General features: G+C 35.7%; 1 protein-coding gene across 1 annotated transcript in view; it reads left to right on the top strand.

Moving 5' to 3' along the window:
- The first annotated feature begins 3,591 nt into the window (after nt 1–3,591).
- Nucleotides 3,592–23,372, top strand: part of FoxP (forkhead box transcription factor P) — a 178,514-nt gene continuing 158,733 nt past the window's right edge. Inside the window, exons 1-3 of the mRNA XM_089102382.1 lie at nt 3,592–3,736; nt 7,914–8,036; nt 18,721–18,821. Of these exons, the coding sequence (XP_088958508.1) occupies nt 3,592–3,736; nt 7,914–8,036; nt 18,721–18,821 (369 nt within the window). The remainder of the gene's footprint in view (nt 3,737–7,913; nt 8,037–18,720; nt 18,822–23,372) is intronic.

Raw genomic sequence — 23,372 nt, 5'->3', positions numbered from 1 at the left:
GAAAAAAGCCCTTTTGGAAGTCTTGACCCTCACCCCCCTCCGGAAATATTTCAGACTTGTCACCCCTTACCTTTCTCTCGGAAATATGTCTACTGACTCTGAGGAGATAACATTGAACGTTAAGGTTTAGATTCTAGTGTATGTTCTCTTCAGGATATTTGAAAATAGGCCTTAGGTGTATCACTTTCCAACAATGAGGTTATGATGACGCCCAATCCTGCAGCAATCCTTGGAAAATTGATCCTTAGAAAATTGAAAACACTTTTACTTTTCTTCCTTTCGATAGGTGTTAAACTTTAAATCTTTGTTCTTTCAGAAGTGTTTTCATTTAAGAAGTCTGTGTTTTGTTTCCAGCCTAAAAGTAGAATTGCAGTTTATTTACTCAAGTTCCGAAGCAATTACTGTTTTCCAAGAATTATTCCCGATTCTGCCCACTCATCTTTCGAATCTATTTTCCCGGCTCTGTTTGCCCATCGCCTAGTGAATCCATTTAACTTTTATTTGTCCGGGTGTTATTGTTTTTATGCTTTATCCTTGCAAAACACCAGTCTTCGATTTGTCTTGCTATGCTTCCCATTTGATGTATCTTGGAACGAAGGATTTATGTTGTTTTGTTTACAGTAGAAAATGGCTCTGAGAAACAGGGGGAAAAAAACTGAAGTTTTCTCTCGAAGCTCTCTAATATTCTCCGGATGTTTTATGTTTCTGTTTTATTTATGTTATCCTTGCTTTGGTAATAAGTGAAAAGTAATAATAGTATAAGAAAGATAACAAAACACAGATCAAAGACTACTTATTGATAACGAAGATCATCGGCGTTGTAGCAAAGTTTTCAGAATGGGAATAGCTGGTTTGGCATTTGTTTTTTTTTCTAAAAAGAAAGAAATAAACCTTTTCAAAAAATATAATTGTTGCGATGATTCAAATTGATAATTGGGTTTACATTTGTTTCGAAATTTCTTGCTTACAATAGGAAAGCTCTGGGAAAAAGGGGAAAAATTTAAATTTTCTCTCAAAGCTCTCTAATATTCTCCGGATGTTTATGTTTTTGTTTTTATTATTTTAGGTCTGCTTTGGTAATCAGTGTAAAATAACAATAGTATAAGAAGAATAACAAAACATAGACCAAAGACTGCTTATTGATATCAACGATCAGTAGTGCTGTAGGAAAGTTTTCAGTTGCGGAGTTTTCAGTTCAGTTTTCATAGTATGTTAGTTGTAGTAGTAGGGGTCGTAGTGGTAGTAATAGTAGTAGTACCAGCATGCACATATTGCATTTTGGTTAACTGATCATCCCACTTATCACTCCCTGAAAGTCCCAACTCAATATTCTAAGTCACTCCTGAGATACGCCTTTTTGAGACAACCCGCATGCACATAGTGTTTTTTAATTTGGGTCAACATTGCCCGAGAGGCTCACCTAAATGCCCTTGGTCCTTTTTTTTTACACAGAAAGTCAAACATATTATGTTAAGATAAAAAGAAACGAGTGCTAAAACAAATTTGTTTTCTAAGTATTGGTTCACAAACAATTGTCGGTTGATCCGATAAACTTGCGTTAGGAGCAAGTTTAATTAACGCAAATTTGAATTAATTAAGTAAATTACACTACTTTAGACTACGCCAGGGGGGAGGGAAGCCCCCCTCCCCCTTGGATCCGCCACTGCTAGAAACCCACAGCTTTGGGCAATGCATATGTTGGCAAAATCCTCAATTGCAACCATGATACATATGACAGATAAACGTACTATATCTGCGACAGTCAAGTGTAACCTGTCTTTCCTGAATAGTAGTTCAAAACAATTTACAATTGTTTTGAAACTTCTTGCTTAAAATAGAGAAAATAGGAGGGAAGATTGCAGTTTTCTCTCGAAGCTCTCCAACAGTCTCTGGTTGTTTTATGTTTCTGTTTAAGGTTTATTTATTCAATGTTTACTTTTAAATCAAGTGAAATGTAATGGTAGAAAGGTAGCAATAGATCTAATTAACTTATGCTTATTAACTTAACTTGATCATAACTTGATTATTTTATTAACTCGATCTTATTAACTTATACTGCATAACTTATTTTCAAGGAAGATTAGTGATGATTTGGAAAAGTCTTAAGCACTGGAATGGTTGGTTGAGCATTGCTTTTTTTCTACGAAGGAAACTGATCTATCTGCAAAATATAATTTTTATTGCAATTCAAAAGATGTAATTTAACTTGTTAATTTCAAACTGAGATTTATGCTGTCCCCCTCCCACTTACCCTAAAGTAAGGTTATGACTGTTTGATCTCATCCGTTTCCCGGTGTTTCTATTGGTTTTCAAGATACTTAGAGTTTTCCATTTAACAAATTTTAGCTTAAAGCTGTTCAGTTTAAATCATAATTATTATAATTATTAGCAGAACAATGTAATTTACAACCGTCAAGACAAATTCATCTGCGGTTATTTCTACTAGAAAATCACAAATTTCTGTTTTAATCCTTTAAAGTTTTAGGTTCGAGCTCAGAATACTTTCTCTAACAGGATTTCAGTTCCTAAAGAAAGTCACTAACACTTATTAGTAGCTAATTATTGTTTAGTTCACGGAAAAGAGTTGTTAGTAAAATCGTTAATGACAATTATCGTTGAGATGACGGAAACACGCCTTAAATAATATAAATTTTCTATTTTTTTTTTTTTTTTTTTTAGAGCCAAAAACCAAAAGTTTTACAATTTGACAGTCCAACAAAGTTTCCAAGCAATTTCATAGAAAATCTTCTGTTGGGGATTTATAAAGGAAAATAATTAAAAGTTACAGTGAGATGGTGAAAAATGTAGCTTTGTTTCGTGCACGGCACAAAAAATTATTTCGATAGTTTTTTTTTATAGATTTATTGAAGTATTTTTTCGCTCCAATAATCGTGGGTCTCCCTTAATTCCTCCGAAGTAAATTAACATCTGCAATTACGACTAAGAGATAAAAATCTACTAAAGGTGTCATTATTTTCTAACTCATCTTCAAACAAAGCGGGAGATACGCCCTTTTGTTTCGAGCTTGACAATATTTGAACCAAACTGAAAGCATAAGTTGCTTCTGAACTGCCATTTTGGTTATGCAACTAATTGACCTACTCACAAGACCCATCTCTACCTTTCAATCCATGGTTGTCATTATTTGAAAAGCTATCGTGCTTAGTGTAAATTGGCTTCCGTAGTTCCTCCTATAACACATAAAAGTGTTATAGGAGAGCGAAGAAACTAAAAAATACGCTTGAGGGTTTTCCAATTGCGGTTGACAAATAGTTGGTTGTTTTCGAAAAGGAGATGTAACCGATTTTAGAAAAAAAAAGACACTGCTAATTATCATGCGACTTAAATAAGATATAGTAGCGCACATTAGACCAAAAGATTGCGTTTAAAAGGATGGGTTATAATAGTCCCTTTAACAAAAAGTAGCAGATTTTTTATCTACCCGAGACTAAAAACAATATCTCAATTTTTGAATTGGTTTAATTTATTCCATTTTGAGCACCCAATGAAACCTATTCCATAATAAAAATAAAAAGAACAAAGTTCTCTAATGGAATTAAAGAGTGAAGTTGAAACTTCAAGCGAACAAAAATGATTACTTCCCTTGGAAGCGATCCGAAACTACTATTCAGAAAGGACAGGTTACACTTGACTGTGGCAGATATAGTACGTTTATCTGTCATATGTATCATGGTTGCAATTGAGGATTTTGCCAAAATATGCATTGCCCAAAGCTGTGGGTTTCTAGAGTACGTTTCTTATGCTTAGTTGGGCATTTTGGAAGTCCGTTGAGCTTATTTCTTTACATAAAAGCACTATTTTACTTATAGATTAAATTAAAAAAAGTTTTATTAAATGTATGCAAGGAGAGGTATTAATATTAAGTACAAACAGAAAATATCCTCCATGCGTTATTCTGCTCCTCTCATTTTAGTGTATTTTATTCCGCTTTTTTTAAGTGGGTTACAATTGAATTATTATTATATTATGCATATTTCCTTTATATTTGTGTATTATTTTGCAATTCCCTTTTTTCGAGTTTCAGTTACAGTTGAAATGAGTCGCCCTTAACTTACCATTCAATGCTAAGAACAGTTTGATGACACAAAATTACGAAAAAAAAGTCTTAGCTACATGCAATAGATTGAATCAATAAAAATCCAATCAAACAGAAAAATTGTTAATTTGCAGACGTTTTTACGCTAAGCAAAGCAGAATTGCTAACATAAAGTATTCTTTTCCGCAAATGTACATATAAGGAGACATAGTGGGGGAAGTTCTCCCCTCCTCTAACGAACCGTCTAAGGACTCAAAAATTTATGAATTATTGAATATTTGGACAAAAAAGTTTTTGTCAAACATCAAACCCCCTCCCCTCCCTCTAGTAGATACCATGGTATCCCTTCTAAAAGTTTAGCTCTATGCTTTTGTATTCTTTATACATAGCCAGTAATCCTCACTTGTTTGCACTACTTCCCTAACCAAACTACTGGGAATTGTTTATTTCCCAGACAAGTCAATAAAATGGATTATCAAACGTAATTTCAGGTTTCTTTTTGTGTGAAGTTTCGATGATAGAAGTTTGCTGACCATAATATTGTGCTCAGAGCAAGTCATCCGGTAACTTGGTGCCTTTCATCGCTTGAATTTTTTGTCTTGGTTGTTTACAGAAGCTTTGCCTAGCAGAAACTTTCAAGTCCAAACAGAACTGAGAATTGCATTTTTCATTGTTTGCACGTTCGCAAGTCCGGGAAAGTAGGAACAAACTGAAACCGTGGTTATTCGTCCGTGGCGACATCTTATGTCAGAGGCGACTTTCAAAAATGAAAGGCTTTGCTGACCGAAACTTCGATTTGTTTCCGGCTAAGGAAATTGATAAATTGCCCCTATGCAAAAAAAGGCCAAGATGGGAGTTCTGGTAGCAAACAATCGAATATCACTCAAGAAACCAGGATTTCATAAGCTTTAAAGTTGAAAATCGCAAAGGTTACATTGTGTTCACATAGAAAAAAAATGCAGTGATAGACACTATTAGTCACTGTATCAATAAGAAAGCTTTGATCCCTGTTCATTATTAAATATAAAAAAAACAAGTTTTTTTAACTGAAAATAAGGAACGACGTTAAAACTTAAAACGAACAGAAATTATTCCGTATATGAAAGGGGCTGTCCCCTCCTCAACGCCTCGCTCTTTACGCTAAAGTTTTTTATTGTTTAAACAAAAATAGAGTCGTGAGAAAGTCAAACTTTAGCGTAACGAGCGAGGCGTTAAGGAGGGGACAGTCCCTTTTATATACGGAATAATTTCTGTTCGTTTTAAGTTTTAACGTCGTTCCTTACTTTCAGTTAAAAAAAACTTGTTTTTTTATTTAATTTTTGAACGTTTTTGAATTAATACAGGTTTTGATTTTGGCTTGCCGTACATGAATAATTAAAACAAAACTTGAATATACAAAATTTTACTTTTATTTGGATAAATGGCTTTCACGAATCTTGTTTAATATTATTTACGAACGTTTTTATTAGTAATTAATATACGTAACTTACGAATTAATTTACGTAACGAACTTCTATATTCATATATTCTTAATACGTATATTAGAGGGTTCGCCCCCTAGTCCATACCTTGCTCTTTAAGCTAAAGTTCGAATTTTGTTCCACTTCTTTAAAAATGACCCCTTAATCACAAATGCCGTTAATTAGAATAAATAGCTCTTATGAAAGTACTAAATAATCATTGCTTAAAGAGTGAAATATTGACTAGGGGGTGAACCCAATCATATACATAATGTTTTCTGTCGTTTTAAGTTTTGATGTTGCTCCTTACTTTCAGTTAAAAAACTTGTTTTTTTATATATAATTTCTGATCTTTTTTTTAAATAATCCTAGGAAATCCGGCGCCCCCTTCATAGCAATGTCCCTTCCCCCATGAAAACTTCCTTCATGGAAAAATCCTCTCACATAACCCCCGATTCTATATAAAATTTGATTCTTTTGATGTATCTATTGGTATCAAAATTCCGTTTTCTACAGTTTCGGTTACCATTGAGCCGGGTCGCTCCTTATTTACAGTTCGTTACCACGAACTGTTTGATACAGTTCGTTACCACGAACTGTTTGATTATTAATCATTCTATCATTAATTAATTATTCATTAATTATTTCTGTGTTCCATATTGGTTTCTGTTGTTCGGAGGTAAAATAGAAGTGATTTTTTTTAATGGCTTGACAAAGTGGAAGCAATTAGTAAAGTTAGCGTATAAACTGCCATGGTAAGTGAAAGTAAATGTCGAGTTATTTAATAATCGTACAATTAGCCACTAGTGTAGCATGGGAAACGTAATTCCAAGATCATCAAATCGAAATATCTTCAAAGTTGACATTAAGAAAGATTCGGCTGTACAGCAGATGAACAGTCATAACTTAAATGCAGTACCTGATTTGAAAGTTAAGAAAAAAACACTAATTTTTTTAGTGGATGCGGCTTTGTGGATAGTTGGATAGATGGCAGTGTATTTACCGCAATGGCGTGAATGACAGAAGTTGATAATCCTATTAGTTTAAAAGATCTGTGGCTGTATCTTTCAGCAATTCTACTACAATTATAGTTGATCTAGCTGGAGCATAATTTATCTGAGAACTTAGAAGCCACCTTGACTAGGTGCAGACTTGAAAAGGCAGAAAGGATTACCAGGCGTTTGCAAGACTGACATAATTGACCATAGTTTCTTATGCAGATGAATCTCACCTGCAATGTATTTCTGGCCTCCTTTCTCTACTTTCTGGTTCAAACGACGACAAGTCGAAAGAATTTTGGTTGTTTCTGTTCTGAAATACTTCATGCATGATCGACAATCAGTTTGTCCATCTCTCTAACCATTTAGCTGTGGTTTACTTTTCCCCATGGTTGTTATTATTGTCTTTTTTAGGTATATATAGTTGGGGGGGGGGGGGGCTGAAAGTCACTACAACAGGTTTTAGAGACATTATTTTGCATCTATATATTGTAAATGGAGGTGGGAGTTTGTCAATGCTTTTTTTACGTAGAGTAATGTTTGTTTATTTGTATAATCATTTTTACCTACAAAGATAAAAAACTAAACTGTGGAGCACACAGTAATGAAGCAAAGAACAGCAAAAATAATACAAAATTACTGCACAAGCTTCATAAAAAAAACCTTTAACCAACTTCAGTGATGAAAAATATACTGTGGAGCACACAATAATAAAGCAAAGAACAGCAAAAATAATAAAAATTACTGCACAAGCTTCATAAGAAAAACTTTAACCAACTTCAGTGATGAAAACTATACTGTGGAGCACACAGTAATGAAGCAAAGAACAGCAAAAATAATACAAAATTCCTGCACAAGCTTCATAAAAAAAACCTTTAACCAACTTCAGTGATGAAAAATATACAATGGAGCACACAGTAATGAAGCAAAGAACAGCAAAAATAATACAAAATTACTGCACAATCTTCATAAAAAAAAAACCTTTAACCAACTTCAGTGATGAAAAATATACTGCGGAGCACACAGTAATGAAGCAAAGAACAGCAAAAATAATACAAAATTACTGCACAAGCTTCATAAAAAAACCTTTAACCAACTTCAGTGATGAAAAATATGGAAAATAGGATCATGCACAGAGATAAAATTTGAAGTTCTCAAATGTAGAACTTCACTGACACTGTTCATTTAAGACTGTATAAGGTCAAATTTATCCAATAAATCCTTGTTCACTACCAACTTGGTAAAAAAACAACCTACGGTATCTAACGTATGCCAAAAATAGGGTGCTATAATGCTTTTTTAGAACAAATGGGCAGTGCCAAAAAGGAAAAAAATAACTGAGGAACTAAAACTTGGGTACAAACTGTTAAGACCTTTGAGATTATATTTCTTTATTAGGCAAAGGTTTCCCCTATACCATCCTTAGGTTCTTCATTGCTCTATTTATCAGTTTTGAACAAGCAAAAGAAAGTGATCTAAATGAAATTCCAGTCAATTTACTAAGGAAAAAAAGGAAACCAAGTATTTTCGAAATCTAAAGCGCCTACTTGCTAAAATCTAATAAGATATTTAAACCAACACTTTGAACGGTTGATTGATAGACCAACGGAAGCAAGATGTAAGTTAGGAATCGTAAAGTTATCAGTTGGGTTTTTTATCAGTGGCGGATCCAGGATTTTTTCAGGGGGGGGGGAAATAGTTTGATCCGATAAACTTGCGTTAGGAGCAAGTTAATTAACACAAACTTGCGTTAATTAAGTAAATTACACTACTTTAGACTGTTTTAGGGGGGACGCCCCCCTCGCCCCTTGGATCCACCACTGGTTCTTATGGCTATTGCCCAGTAGAAGAAAATCAACAGCATGTGTAATGTATTACTAACTAACTCCACAATAAACTCTAACATACTTGCTAACTCCACAAAAAAACACGAACTTTACGAGCCTACTCAGCAACAAAATGCTAAGACCGGTAGAGTCCTCAGACATGAAGGTAATACAAGTTTAAATATACCTGGTGACAAAACAACTCCTTTGCAAATAGGAATGGAGTCCAACTGCTCAACATCAATTTTACTTAAACTTTAGCACCAGAATACCAAGCGACGGAACTAATAGGAACGACGAATTGACTCCAGAAAGAGCGAAGCGATGTAGGGCATTAGAATGAACGACATTATGTATGAAATTTCAATGAAATCTTTAAGTCTAAGCGTTATTCCTATAAAAATTATCTTCTGCACAAGACTGCAAACATTGGGTTCAGGCGTTACGTACCCTTTGGCTACGAAACCTTCTGTTTTTAGCTAGTTTTCTTTCGGTATCTTCTCTATTTGAACTAAAACTATAAAAATAAGAAACAAGGATCGGAGTTTGCCTTTAATTAAGTTTCTTATGGAACTTCTGATTACGCAGGTACGACAATTATACAGTTAACGGCCACAATATCATGAGGACTGTCAATTGATTTTTGCAAGATAACCTAGCAAAAAAGCAATAAACATCACGCTTTTACTCCTCTTTTAATTAATTATACTCTGTTCTTGAGGCAACTAAATCTCACCTATTAAATGTCCCTCATCCCTTTTCTACCATTGTTGTTCCAGACGTCAATGAATTGAGGGATCTGTAGTGTTGTTTCGTCTCTTCTTGTTTTTTACACTATATAAACAAAACTAATCCCTGAGCAGGTGTGAATGTAATCTCTTTTGTTCCTTTTCCCCCAAGGGAGGGAAAGCTAGTTGAAAAGGGAACAGAACTTTATTATCTTAAAGAAATAAAATTGTATAAACCAAGAGCTATACAGATACAAATATAAGGTGTAACTGAAATTAATTAAATAATGACAAAACCACACACACTTTTAGAGATAACAAAAGGGCCATCCAAAACCAAAGGAAGTTCTCTGCGAAAACAAGATTTTAGTAAATGGAGTTTGAAAATCCGATCGTAGTATGCAGTCTGGAGGATGGAAAGAGATTTCTGAGTATTGTATTTCACGCAATAATAAAAAGGAAAATAAAGAAATGAAATATATAGAGTGCTCGCAGATGTTATAAAGGGACACAGCACGATTGACAGACTTGTCACAGAATATGATGTTTGCGTATACGTTTTTGGATTATGAGTTTCGGAGGAAAATTTGTCGTTAGAAATTGGGAAATTTCTAAGGTCAAGTGGCTAAGAACGTAGATCCACTGACGCTTCAAAATTTTTTGATCCATAAAAGAAAAAAAAATAAATTCACAGGACAAAAGAGCTCTACTCTTTTGCTTTTACCGAAGATGTGATTTTGTTCGTTGAACAAGGGGCGTTTAGCTATAAAGTAACTGCGAACGTTCAAATATCACTTTATAAGCGATCTAAGATATAGTTAAGCGACCAAAGGGATTTTAAAAGATTCGGATTTTAAAGGTTAGGAAATGATTGACCGTTAATCGCACCTATATCATATTATAATGACTAAAGTCTAGATTAGATCACCTACGGATGAAGGACATTTTAACCCTGGAATCCAGGGCCGTATCCAGGATTTTTGTTCAGGGGGGGTTTTACTAATTTTTGACTTTTTGGGGGGGGGGGGTTTACTAATTTTTTACTCAGTCTTCGACTAATTTTACTGATTTTTACCTAGGTTTTACTAATTTTCGACTTATTTTCGAGTCGGTCAAAAAATTTCGGATGGGGGGGGGGGGTTCAAACCGGGTAAACCCCCCCCCCTGGATACGGCCATGCTGGAATCTTATGATTTTTACAATTTTTTCAGTATTTATCATATTTTTCACATAGGAGTTATTTGAAAAATCATTAGGTTCATTTATTGATTTTTTAATTGATATACCCTCCCCCCCCCCCCGCACTGAAATCCTTGTTACGTGTCTGGGTTAAATATTGGTGATAAAACATCATACGGCAGTACCGTGGCTGGGTTTGATCAACTACACGAGGATAGTCTACCCAAAAAAGTATAATATTATCTTATATCCTACTTAAAAAAAATATTGTTCCAATTACACTGTAAGCAACGTTTTTTGTTATGCGGTTTCCTATGACAACATAAACAAAATGTTATATTTGTCCCATTAAGGTCCATGGGGAAACCGATTTAAACACACTCTGATTGGTTTACTAATAAGCCTTTGCTGCTTAGAAACCAGGCTTTGTCCTATTACAAGTCCATCCTCGATATCCTTTTTTATGCTGGCAATCAGTAAAAGTCTTGTCTAATTGTAGCATTCCTTATCTGTATGATAGAATAATAATCAAGTCAGATTTATTTTGTTTAGTCTTATTACTCGAATTGATTCTAGCTCTTCCCTTTTGTGGATAAACTTGTTTACTTTTTATTATTTTATCTAATTTCCAATAAATTATTGGACAATTTATTTGGAATAATATAAGCATGGAGTATTAATGGGGGGGGGTGGTTGCAGAACAACAATATGTTTTGCATTTTACTTAATTTTTTCTTTTTTTTCGAATCTTTTATGAATTTGTGACCCTTTGTTGGGCTGACCCTTCCCGACCTGATGTCACAGACTCGGGACGGATCCAGAGTAAAATCTTAGGGGGGGGGGATGTGACAATGGTGCCAATAAGCAAAATCTTGGGAAGGGGAATCTGACAAGGGCACCAATAATTGCTCAAATTGACAAATTTATTTTAAAAAGAGGGAAAAAAGGAAAAAAAAAGTAGAAATGAGGGTACCAGAAAAATCTTTGGGGGGGGGGGGTCCTCCACGGCCTTTTTGTTTGTTTTTTCCCAGGGGTGATCATATCGACCCAGTGGTCCTAGAATAATGGGAGAGGGCTCATTCAAACAAAAATTAAAAGTTTTAGTGCCCTTTTTAAGTGACCAGAAAGATTCAAGGGCAACTAGGCCCCCTCCCCCACCCTTTTTTTCTAAAATTGTCCGATCCAAATTTTGAGATAGCCATTTTGTTGATCATTGTTGAAAGGCCCAATAACTATATCTTTGGATATAACATGACCCCCCCCCCCCTAACGCCCCAGGGCAAAGGTCCTTAAGTTATAAAATTCGTCCATTGTTTGCGCATAGTATTTGTTATTGGGAAGTATTCATACATTTTTGGATGGGGGAGGGGAACAAATCTCATGCTGGGGGGTTTTTCCACGTGGGAATTTTCAATGGGAAAATTTGCCATAATTCCTATATAAAATTGTTTTTATATCTTGTTTTCTTTTTTCTGTCTCCATTTTACGCGCGGAGATGTTAGGAGAATTATCCGGTGTAAATTTTCACTAGGATTGAGTTGTCTAGAGAATAATTCCGTGGGGAGGGATATTTCTCCGTGGAGGCACAGCCAGTTTTCTTGGCATTATTTAAAAAACGATCAGAAATTAAATTAAAAAAACAAGGTTTTTCCAATTAAAAGCAAGGAGCAACATCAAACCTTAAAACGAACAGAAATTACTACGTATATGAAGGGGGCTCCCCCTCCTCAACACCTCGCTCTTTTTGCTAGAGTTTGAATTTTGTTCCAATTCTTTAAGGAAGACTCCTGAAACACAGGGGTCCTGTAATTAGAAAAATAAGAAGCGTATTTAAAAGTACTAAAAACCTTTATCGTAAAGAGTGAGGTGCTGAGGAGGGGGCAGTCCCCTTCATATACGTAGTAATATCTGTTCGTTTTAAGTCTTAATGTTGCTCCTTACTTTCAGCTGAAAAAACTTTTTTTTTTATTTGATGTTTGTCAAGACTAACGAAACTTATCAAGTGTGATTTAGCCGCCAGTGCCGACATGAATAAGAATTTGACATTATAATGAGGGAATTTATTACCCAAACAGTTATGTAGTTATAATATGGGCTTTTTGATAGTTTGTGCGTTCTATGAACCTGTTACGACTGTCTGTGGGATATAAGACTGGAGATGTTTACAGCCTCTGATGGTTTAAATTATTCCATTGGCATGGGAAATACATATTTGAAACGACTCTTGCTGTAATTGTATCAGAGAAAGTACATTCAACCCATTCGGATAAGGGCATTGGGAATTTTGGAGAAAGGGCATGGACTCAGGGTTTCCATTAAGACTCAAAACTCATAAAATAAATACTAATAACTAGGTAGATGCATCAGAAATTGGGGAAAAATCACGGCCTTGGCATCCTTTAGAACTATTTAAAATTCCTAGCTTTACCCCCCCCCACCACAAAAAAAAATCGTGTTTTAGGCCTTTATTGAATTACATAATTAATTTCTGCACGAATCTCATTTTCAAAACTCAAAATTTTTTAAGGTAACTTAAAAGACATTGGGGTATTATAAATTTTACAAAATGACGGGAAAATAAAAAAAAAAGTCCGTTTCGGTTTTTTTACTTCCATAATCAAGCGGCTATTTTTACGGAAAAGGTTCTCAAAAATTTTTATTTCAAAGAATAATTATTTCTTCATTTGAGAAAAATAGACGTATCTCGATTGCAAAAAGTCAAAAACTTCTAAGTGTTTTGAGAAATATAGGGAAGGTATTCTAAGTTTAAGAATGTTGGCCATGAGTATCAGAGTTACATAAGTGTCTAACCACATCTTTTGAATCAATTTAGCATATCTGGGGCTGGGATCGGTGGGGGTGATACTTCCACAATGAGAACTCATAAAAGCTTCTTAAAAGGACTAAAATTTTGAAAATGACATGAAAATCGGATTTTAATGCAGTCTCCCCACAGGCAAATTTTACTGCTTACCCGCCCTTACCCCAAAGAACAAATAAAGCCATACCTTGTGAAACATCAAAAATAATTTTTTTTTTAAATCAGTCGTGTGTTAATGTCAATTGTTTATTGCTTATGAAACAGAATGTTCCAACATGATATGACTGTCCAAAACATGCAAATTGTGTTTCTTAATGCAAAAAAAAAATACAGTTTATTGACAATGAAACATCGGGTTTTTTGCCAGACTTGCATGCAAAAATTTCTGCATAACTTTACAACTACATAATAAAATTTTGACTTTGACTTAGATTTTGTCAGTGGAATAGTTGCACCAATCACTGCACCAATAGTTGCACCAACAAGCACCGATCACTGTTTTCTAGTTGCTTAAAATCATTAATGTCACCAGGAAGAGGCGAGTGAGTTATGCCCCGCCCGTGAGGAAAATGAGAAATATTCCCATAAAAATTTGGCAAACAATTTTTTTGGCTATACTTGCCCCCTCTCCCCATTGGTAAAATTTTCTGGTGGTGCTCTTGCTAGAATTGCAATTTCATTGAGTATTTTCTAAAGAGATCATCACATACCATTTATCATAAACACGCCAATCCTTTCCATTCTTTTTATGGACACCCTTCTCTGGATTAGAGAATAAAGTTTGAATTATTCAATTAGTGTGTTTTTGAGATTCCGGGATGCGTTTCTCCAGGAGTGTTTATGTTTTCTCTCCAGTATTTTCCAAGTAGTTCCAGCAGTCTCCTAGCTGGCCGGTTTGCCTAGTGGGCATTGACTGGAAGAAGGAAGTATTTTGTTGACATGTTGTTGTTTATCCAGTCTGCAGACACGCAAGAGCGGAATACGAATCGGGCGTCGCGTGCGAGTCAATAAAAACAGTTGTATTTTTGGAACAAGACTCGGTTCTTTTAGTATTTTTTCACCTTTGTTAATGGGATAGTTGAAAATTAAGATTTTGGTAAGTTTGAAAAGTGTAATTAAGTTTAATCCTATGGGAAGGGAGGAGGTAATTAGTATTCAGTACAAGGAGGGGGGGGGGGGGTAAAATGAATTATTCATGCTGAATGATTCAAGTGGGATGATATTTAAGCTCTGTGTAAAATATTCTGTGCCAGTTGGAACCCCCTCTTCCTACTACTCTTCCTAGTAGGGGCCTGGGAAAGGGCTTAGAGTCAGAGCTGCTTTGGTGAATTCGGGGCTTATGACGGCACTAATATGTAATGAACGAATTCCATCAGATATCAATTATGACTGGAGTTGAGAATGAGGCAGATACATCTTTAGAAAACCAACAATACACACAACACAAAATACTACTTTACTCGAATAATTTAAGACTTTTCTTGATATTGGCCTTTTTTTAAACAAAGTATCGTGTTGGTAACATTTTAGTTTGGCGGCTCCACAGAAGGAACCATCTCAATTAAGCAAAGTATTACATTCTTTATTTTAGGCTTTTTTCAAGTAGCCTACCATATTCGTGTCTCTGACAATCAACGCTCACCCCCCCCCCCCCCCTGGTGGTGGCATATACAGGCCTAACAATATATTTCTTCGTTGTTTTCCGCCTCGCGATGCGTCGTACAACGGGTAGCTCTTGTCTTCACTCTTGACTTGATGAAATCTAATTTCTCCTGAGCTATTGCAGTTGTTGCGTTTCTCACAGCTAAAATACGCTTCTAAATCGGTGAGATGACTCAAGAGTAAGAGTACGTAAGAGCAAGAGTACGTGTCAGTGATAATGAATGAGCAATTTTTGTATATTTGAACTTCCTGTTTCATTCATTAAATCACTCTTGGAACTATAGAGACTCCAGATCTACCGCACATTCGAAGGTTTGCTGTTAACTATCCCATAGTATATCCAAAGCACTATCGATGAACGATTTACCATTGAAAAACACGGATATATCCGAGTAGTGTTGATTGGTCCCTCAAGTAATGATCTTCAAGAGTTCAAATTATTTTCAACAATCTATACTGTCGCTTTTAGGCTTGACTTCCCGAACCAGTGTTGTCAGATGCTTGGTCTAAAGTTGCGCCGCCTAAAAGTGAAAAATGCGCCAGAAACTTCATTTTTCTCATGAAAATGTGCCGAATGAAGAACAATTTTCCCTTTAAAAAAAATACTCCAATTCAAAAAATTCAATGCGCGACAGATTCAGAAAAGTGCCAATGTGCCCCATCTGGCCACTGTACCCCGAACACTAACTACCCAGACATCATCTTTCAAAATAAAACTTCCCTGAACCTCATCTCAAATATAGTTAAGGGAATCAGAGTCTTGGTTAATAAAATAAAAAAAAAAACAAGTTTTTTTTAACTGAAAGTAAGGAACGACGTTAAAACTTAAAACGAACAGAAATTATTCCGTATATGAAAGGGGCTGTCCGCTCCTCAACGCCTCGCTCTTTACGCTAAAGTTGTTTATTGTTCAATAAAAATAGAGTTGTGAGAAAGTCAAACCTTAGCGTAAAGAGTGAGGCGTTTAGGAGGGGACAGCCCCTTTCATATACGGAATAATTTCTGTTCGTTTTAAGGTTTAACGTCGTTCCTTACTTTCGGTTAACAAAAACCTGTTTTTTTCATTCAATTTTTGAACATTTTTGAATTAATGCAGGTTTTGATCTTGGCTCACCGTAAATGAATAATTAAAACAAAATTTGCATATTAATTTTACTTTTATTTGGTTAAATGGCTTTCTCGAAACTTGTTTAATTTTATTTACGAACGTTTGTATTATTAATAAATATACATAACTTTCGAATTAAATTATGTAACGAAATTCTATATTAATATATTTTTAATATGTATATTTGGGGGTTCACCCCCTACTCAATTCCCTGCTCTTTTCTCTAAATCGTGAAGTTTGTTAAAATTCTTTAAAAAATGACCGCTTAATCGCAAAGGCCGTTAATTAGAATAAATAGCTCTTATGAAAGTACTAAAAAATCTTTGGCTTAAAGAGCGAGGTATTGACTAGGGGGTGAACCCAATCATATATGTAATATTTTCTGTTCGTTTTAAGCTTTGATGCTGCTGCTGTTGCACTTGAAAAACTTGTTTTTTTTATATTTAATTTCTGATCTTTTTAAAATAATGCTGGGAAATCCGGCGTCCCCTTCATAGCAATGTCCCTTCCCCCATAAAGACTTCCTTCATGAAAAGATCCTCCCATATAACCCCCGACCCCCACTCCACTACCAGAAAAAATCCCCCCTGAAAACGTGTGTATACTTCCCAATAACCAATACTATATACTAACATTGGGTAAAGTTCATAATTTTCAGTCCTTCCCCCGAGAACTTCGGGGGATCAATTCATGCTAAAAGACATACTTATCATATTTTTGAACATGCTGAACAAAATGGCTATCTCAAAATTTTGATCGGGTGACTTTGGGAAAAAAATGAGCGTGGGAGGGGGCCTAGTTGCCCTCCATTTTTTTGGTCACTTAAAATTGGGCACTATAACTTTTAATTTCCATTCAAATGAGCCCTCCCAAGATATTCTAGGACCACTGGGTCTATATGATCACCCCTAGGAAAAAAAAATAAAAATAAAAAAAATAAACACGCATCCGTGATCTATTTTGGCAAAAAATGCAAAATTCTGTATTTTTGAAGATGGGAGCTTGGAATCTCTAGTGTGGGGTTTTCTGATAAGCTGGATCTGATGAAGTGATTTCCATTGACTTTTGAGGGGGGGGGGGGGTATTCCCCTTTTTTGAAAATCAGGCGAATTTTCAAAAATCGTAGCCTTTGACAGGTAACAATGAACTTAATGAATAATATATATTTGGAGTCAACATAATAAGCCGATTCTTTTGATATATCTATTGATATCAAAACTCTGTTTTTTTAGAGTTTCGGTTAGCCTACTATTGAGCTGCATCCCTCCTTTCTTACAGTTCGTTACCACAAACTATTTGATTTGAATTTCCATTTTCCACGTTTTCACCTGTTAATTTGACTTTGATTTGACGTACACCTTCTTAAATGGTTGTAAATGCTGAAAAGACGAATGGAGGAAGGCAGGCAGAGATAACAGAGATCTTACCGGCTAGCAGTTGTATCTTTGCACCCGAATAATTTAATTTAAAAATTTTCATTTCGCAAGGACTTTTTCTATATCATTTCGTAAAAGAGTGCAAAATACAGTGATTTCAGCTTGAAATTGGCAAAAAGAATGCAATTTCTGTCCGTCGAGGGAAAGAGTAGAATAAGGTAACAAATAGTGCAAAAAATACGAAAGTGTGCAAGTTGGCAACCCTACTTTAGACGCGATGCCTGTTGACCCCCGAATCTCCGTATTTTTTTCTTTCCTCTGTTTCCTATATTTCTTAAATAATTGAAGATTTCCGTGGCCTAAATCAAGGCCGTACCAAAGATTTTTTTTCAGAGGGGTTTTGCTCATTTTTTTTTTTGGGGGGGGGGGGTTACACAAAAAAAACTCAAAAAACGCATACATAATTTGCTTATGTCCATTTTTGTTACGCTTTTACGAGTCAGACAAACATTTCGGGGGGGGGCGGTCAAACCCCCTACTCACCCCCCTCCTGGATACGGCCTTGGCCTAAATAGACATAATATATCTTTTCCATAATCAAGGTGGCGGAGGAATTAAATCCTTGATAAGATTGAAGGGGGTTTAATCCCCCATTTCAAAAAGGAATTTATCTGAAGGATCGTCCAGTTTCCATAGTATATAGTGCTAGCAGACATTTGTCGTTCACATGTGAGGATAGGTGTTCTATTCTAAAACTCGGTCTTTGCTTTATCATTTAAATGGATTAACCTTGAGGACTATAGCCGTTTCGCATTTGTGTATTTTTCTCAAAAGTTTTCCAGGAAAAGGTTGTCAGAGCTAAGCAGCAACATTGAGTTGAAGGTGTCTAACTGATTCCCCCCGGAAAAATCACCGAGAAATTTTCTCCGCATACAACTACCCCCAGACGATTGCACCCCCTTGGCGAACAATTGCACTGGGAAATTACACTTGATGACGTGATTTTCATCGAGATCACTTAACATTTTCGGGGTGTTTCCTTTTTTTCAAAAACCTGGAAAAATTTTCTCATCTCGTAGGTTCTCGTAGCTTCACTAAAAACAAAAACAGAAATAATTCCGTATATGAGAGGATTACCCCTCCTCAATACCTTACTCTTTACGCTAAAGTTTGACTTTTTGTCCTAATTCTTTAAGCACGACTCCTGAAACACAAGGGCTGGTTAATTAGAACAACAAGAAAGCTTTTTTGAAAATAATAAAAAACTTTAGCGTGAAGAGTGGGGTATTGGGGAGGGGGAAATCCTCTCATATACGTAATAATTCTGTTCGTTTCAAATTTTAATGTTGGTTCATTCTTTTAAATGATTTTTTTTTTCATAATCGCCATAACAAACCAAATCTTTTGATATATTTATTGTTATCATATTTATTGTTAATCGAATCGTGGTGACTATTCAGCCGAGTTGCTCATTACTTACAGCTTGTTACCACAACCTTTTTGAGAACTAACCATCCCAAGTCATTTTCTACACTTCAACTCAAAACCTCAAAAAGTTGGGTGTAAGTCTGCAGCAATAATCGTAACTACAGACAAATCATTTCAGGTATCAGTAAATTTTGAATTTACAGCATTAGTCAACAAAATTTTACTTCCTATGGTTTACTAAAAGTCGATTTCCCCTGTTAAAATCGTTAAGGGGGAGGTTTAGCAAATGAAGTGCTCGTGGATTTCTAGCTTCAGGCCACTGTTTATATAATTATCCAGTACGATCTTTCCCTATCTCACCCATTGTAAAAACCCGGACCGAGGTGCGAGTGCTCCAGAGAACGTTTTTGCAGATATAAACATAAGCGGCATTAGATCTTTTCACGGATAGACAAAGAATAATCACCTACGGAACAAGTACTGACAAAACCACTTGGCCGGCTCAACCAATAAGTGGACAACAAGTGGGAGGAGCTTTTTGTTCGCACCGAGAATGAAGAGCCAGAAATCATCTGCGGTAAACTTACTGGATAATTATATAAACTGTGCTTCAGGCGGACAGGGTGCCAATAGCAGTAATAAGAATTGCCTCAGAGCCACTCAGCTTTGGTTATTTGTGTATTCTGATTGCTTGTAGAAGCTAGAACGTAAAGAAAATTCACCAACTTAATCAATGTCACATTAACGTAAAGCTAACGTGGAAAAGGTTTGTCATAATGGAACTAAACAAATATAACCATTCCGAAACTAATCTCTTAACTCTTTTGACGTATCGCCGTAGTTAAATTATATAGTATTAATGATCATAATTTTTTTTCGAGAATCTGGAAAATCTTGATATTTTTAATACTTTGTAATTTTTTTAAAGACTTTCCCTCATTCAAACCTACTTACAACTGTAAGTGAAAAAAAAGCTACAATAAATACGTCTCTCTAAGGGTGTATATATCCTCTGGATGAAAGTGTTTTGTAAGTGTTTGGGATGTCCTGGGGGGGGGGTCTTTGAAGGGAGAACCTGCCAGGATAAATTTCCCCAGGAATCGTTTTCAGACGGAATTTTCCGGGGTAAATTATTTGAGCGGGGAGGGGGGGGGGAGATCAGCCTAGAGCCAAGTTAATGGAAACGGAACATGCATTTCCGAAAAGCGTTCTTTAGCGCTTTTTGGTTCTGAAGGAAGGGGATCCCAACAAGATTTATCAAACCAAAGGAAATAAACGGAAAGAAATGATATTTGGGGGATTAAAACTCGGTGAAATTGGTGACAATACGATTTAATATATTAACCTTGGAGAAGATGAGGTCGGGATAAATGAGACTTGGAAAAAAAAATTCAAAAACGCCGCAAGATAAACTCGGAGGGACACAATTCGGAGGAACCGGATTCTGTGAAATGGACTCAAGGTGATGTGATCTAAATATTTCGAATCTGTTACGATGATATTCAGATAAATGAGACTGAGGAATAAAGACCACAGCAATAAAAGCAAAAATAATAAAATAAAATATTATAAAGTTAAAGAAGTATATAAATTGCCATAGATTTGCAACATGATCCCTTGGCCCAGCCTTATCGCTGCCTTAATTTGAAAAGTTTAAAATCCTTAACATGGTGATAAATTATTACCGTTAATTTTTTAATAGAAAGTGAAAATATCACTATTCGATAATGACATGTATATCACAAACCTAAATTAACATCTGCATTAGGAACATAGTTGATTAAACATACCGTAATAAAATAACTAACTTACCAAATTTGGAAACAGAACTTTTGGTTAAGGTTTCTTGGACGACTTATTTCATGATCGCACCTGACTTTTATTTGGTCATCTATATGTCAATTTTATAAAAATAAACTTATCAAATTTGACAAATAGCTTTATATAACGCTAGTAAGTTACACCTTGGTATTTAGATCAAGATTAAATTGAATTAGATTTATTGAGAACCCGTCCAACCCAATAGAGAGAACTAGAGTAAGGAAAAAGGAGTTCATAAAAATGTTAAGTACTATGTATAAAACATGATCATAATAGCATGCACCTAATGTACAAAGGCCAGTGACTTATGTACGTAAGTACTTGTATATAAAATACGGTCATAATTGCATCCCTCTAAAGAACATAGACCAGCAACAAAAACAAATGTAAAAAGGGAAGGAGGTAAAAAATCATGAAAGATAACTTATAGTTAGTCATGTGTATTCTGCCCAATTTTCCTGTTACGCTTAGCTATCAATTTAATGAAACAGACAAGGCCGTATCCAGGGGGGTTAGGGGGTTTGAACCCCCCGAAATGTTTGTCTGACTCGTAAAAACGTAGCGAAAATGGACATAAACAAATTTTGTATGCGTTTTTTTGAGGTTTTTTTGTGTAACCCACCCCCCCCCCCCAAATTGTTCTTAGTAAAACCCCCTCCGAAAAAAATTGTGGGACAGATATAAAGATAAAAAATTAAAAGTTCATAGTCGTCTGAATTTTTGAAAAAATTTTGATATAAAGATCAAAAATTTTAAAGTTCATAGTCACTCTGACAAGGGGGTAGATGAGATAAATATTTGGCAAAATGAAACAAGAACAACCCAATTTTGAAATGGTCAGCTCGTGGTCATAGCGGGTGATTAAAGCGAGGTTTTCATACAGACAATGAATACGTAATAACTAATAACCAATGGACACCAATGGATACAACCAATGGATTTATAAGACACAAGCTTTTATCGTATAATGTTTCTGACAGTTTTTATTTCTGACAGTATATGAAAAAAACCTAGAATAGGGTCTATTGAGAAGGAATCACATTAAGAAACCGATTCTTACTTCACGATATGCAGAAAAATTACACTTAACACATTTGAAGGTACTTCCACTATACTTTACCCCCAACCCCTCCCTAATGTACAATTATAGCCTATAGCCCAAATTACACATTTTCTATGTGTTTTTCCGTTTCTTGATTTCGTTAGCATTGATTCAATTTACGGGCACATGGGTTGAAACAAGATTGACGCATGACAAAATGCTTTGGAAATATATAATTTGGGCTACATGTTTGCACATTAGGGGGGCTGGGTTTAAAACATAAGTGGAAGTGCCTTCAAAATGTGTTAACTACGGGTTTTCCGCATATTATGAGGCAAGAATGGTTTTCTTAACATGTTTCCTTCTCAACAGCTCCAATTCTAGGCTTGTAAAAAATATACTAGCCAACCGTACTTTGCATGGAAGACGTATTTCCCTTGGTTTATTTTTCATAGTTTGGCAGATTAGTAATTTTGAGGAGTTATCTTAGTTTATTTATTTGTTCATAAGTTGGATCCCATTTCGGCTGCAGCAATTCGAATAGCTTTATGTGACACTTCTTGACAGAGCGAGATTTATTACCCAGATTGTTTAAGGAAATATGCTCGTTACTTGCCCGTCTCGGGCTTTCATGTCACGATGAACGTAAAACTTTACGTACATGATTCCTTCCGTGCAGATTACTGGATTCTTTCATGCAGCAAAACGTGGGGCGATCTTTTCTTTTGGTAAGGCAAGGCCTTCGAAGGTATATGTTCCCGTCTGAAATTTCGAATAGTGTTTGATAATCTTACAAGACTGGTAGCCCTCTGCTCCCACAAATGTCTTGCTCTGCCTTTAATGACTTACATCCATCCGAAATTATATCCTATGGCGCCCATGAAGATGCTTCTTAATCAAGGAGGCACACTTGTGCCTCTATAAAGAGGCGACCCACCACAATGTTAAGCGATTTCAGGTCCTAGAGGTCGCAGATAGACGGCGGTAATTGCATTTTGTAGCCCAAGCTCAAACTAAGAAACTTGCAAAATTTCATCCTCTTCCGACTTTATCTTCATGGGGTAAACTGGGCCGGAAGTTTCGACCCTCACACCACAGCCCCCCCTTAACGTTGTCTGATTGGGCTGAAATTTAGAGGTTAAGCTTTCCTAGGGCCCGGGAGCTTACCCTCGAAATTTCAGCTCAATCCGATCACTCCTTCCTGTTTTCAAAAAAACAAATATAGCCACTTAAAATTCATCATGTCTTTTTTTTTTCTTATCCACGCCTACAGGCCACAGTTGGCAACGGATCCGGGTGAATGAGGACTCATTCGAAGAAGAATTCGACCTGTTAGGGCCTTTTGATATTTTCAGACAGAAAAAATTATCCCCCGAATTTACATTTACGAAAAACCTCGTTTTCCTATAATAGCCCATGTTAATTTTTCCCACCACAACCCCCCTTTAACGTTGTCTGATCGGGCTGAAATTTAGAGGATAAGCTTTCCTGGGGTCTGAGAGCTTATCCTCGAAATTTCAGCTCAATCTGAAGATCACTCCTTCCCTGTTTTCCAAAAACCAAATATCAAGTTTCGTGGGAATTTGCTTGCGTCGAAAATAGCTTCCATTTACTAAAAAACAATTACAATTGTGTCTGTTTAGTCCAGCGGTTGGAACTCTAGACTGTCAGGCGGAAACCCTGGGTTCGATTCACCGTCAGAACAAATTTTTTATATACTGAATTTAAACTTTAAAAAAGAAACTTAGTTTCTTTTTTAAATTATTTGAAAAAAATTACGTTTTCTAAAGAGTTAAAGAGGCTGAGTTACACGGTCGACCCTTAAAACGTACAGGGATTAGGAGGCACAGTTGGGGGGCTGTTAAA

This window comes from Artemia sp. Qi Xiang Cuo, chromosome 16 (assembly GCF_049724085.1).
Source record: "Artemia sp. Qi Xiang Cuo chromosome 16, ASM4972408v1, whole genome shotgun sequence".
In the NCBI taxonomy this organism is placed as follows: Eukaryota; Metazoa; Arthropoda; class Branchiopoda; order Anostraca; family Artemiidae; genus Artemia; species Artemia sp. Qi Xiang Cuo.
Note: the sequence above shows the minus strand (reverse complement) of the source record. Positions and strands in the feature narration are given on the sequence as shown.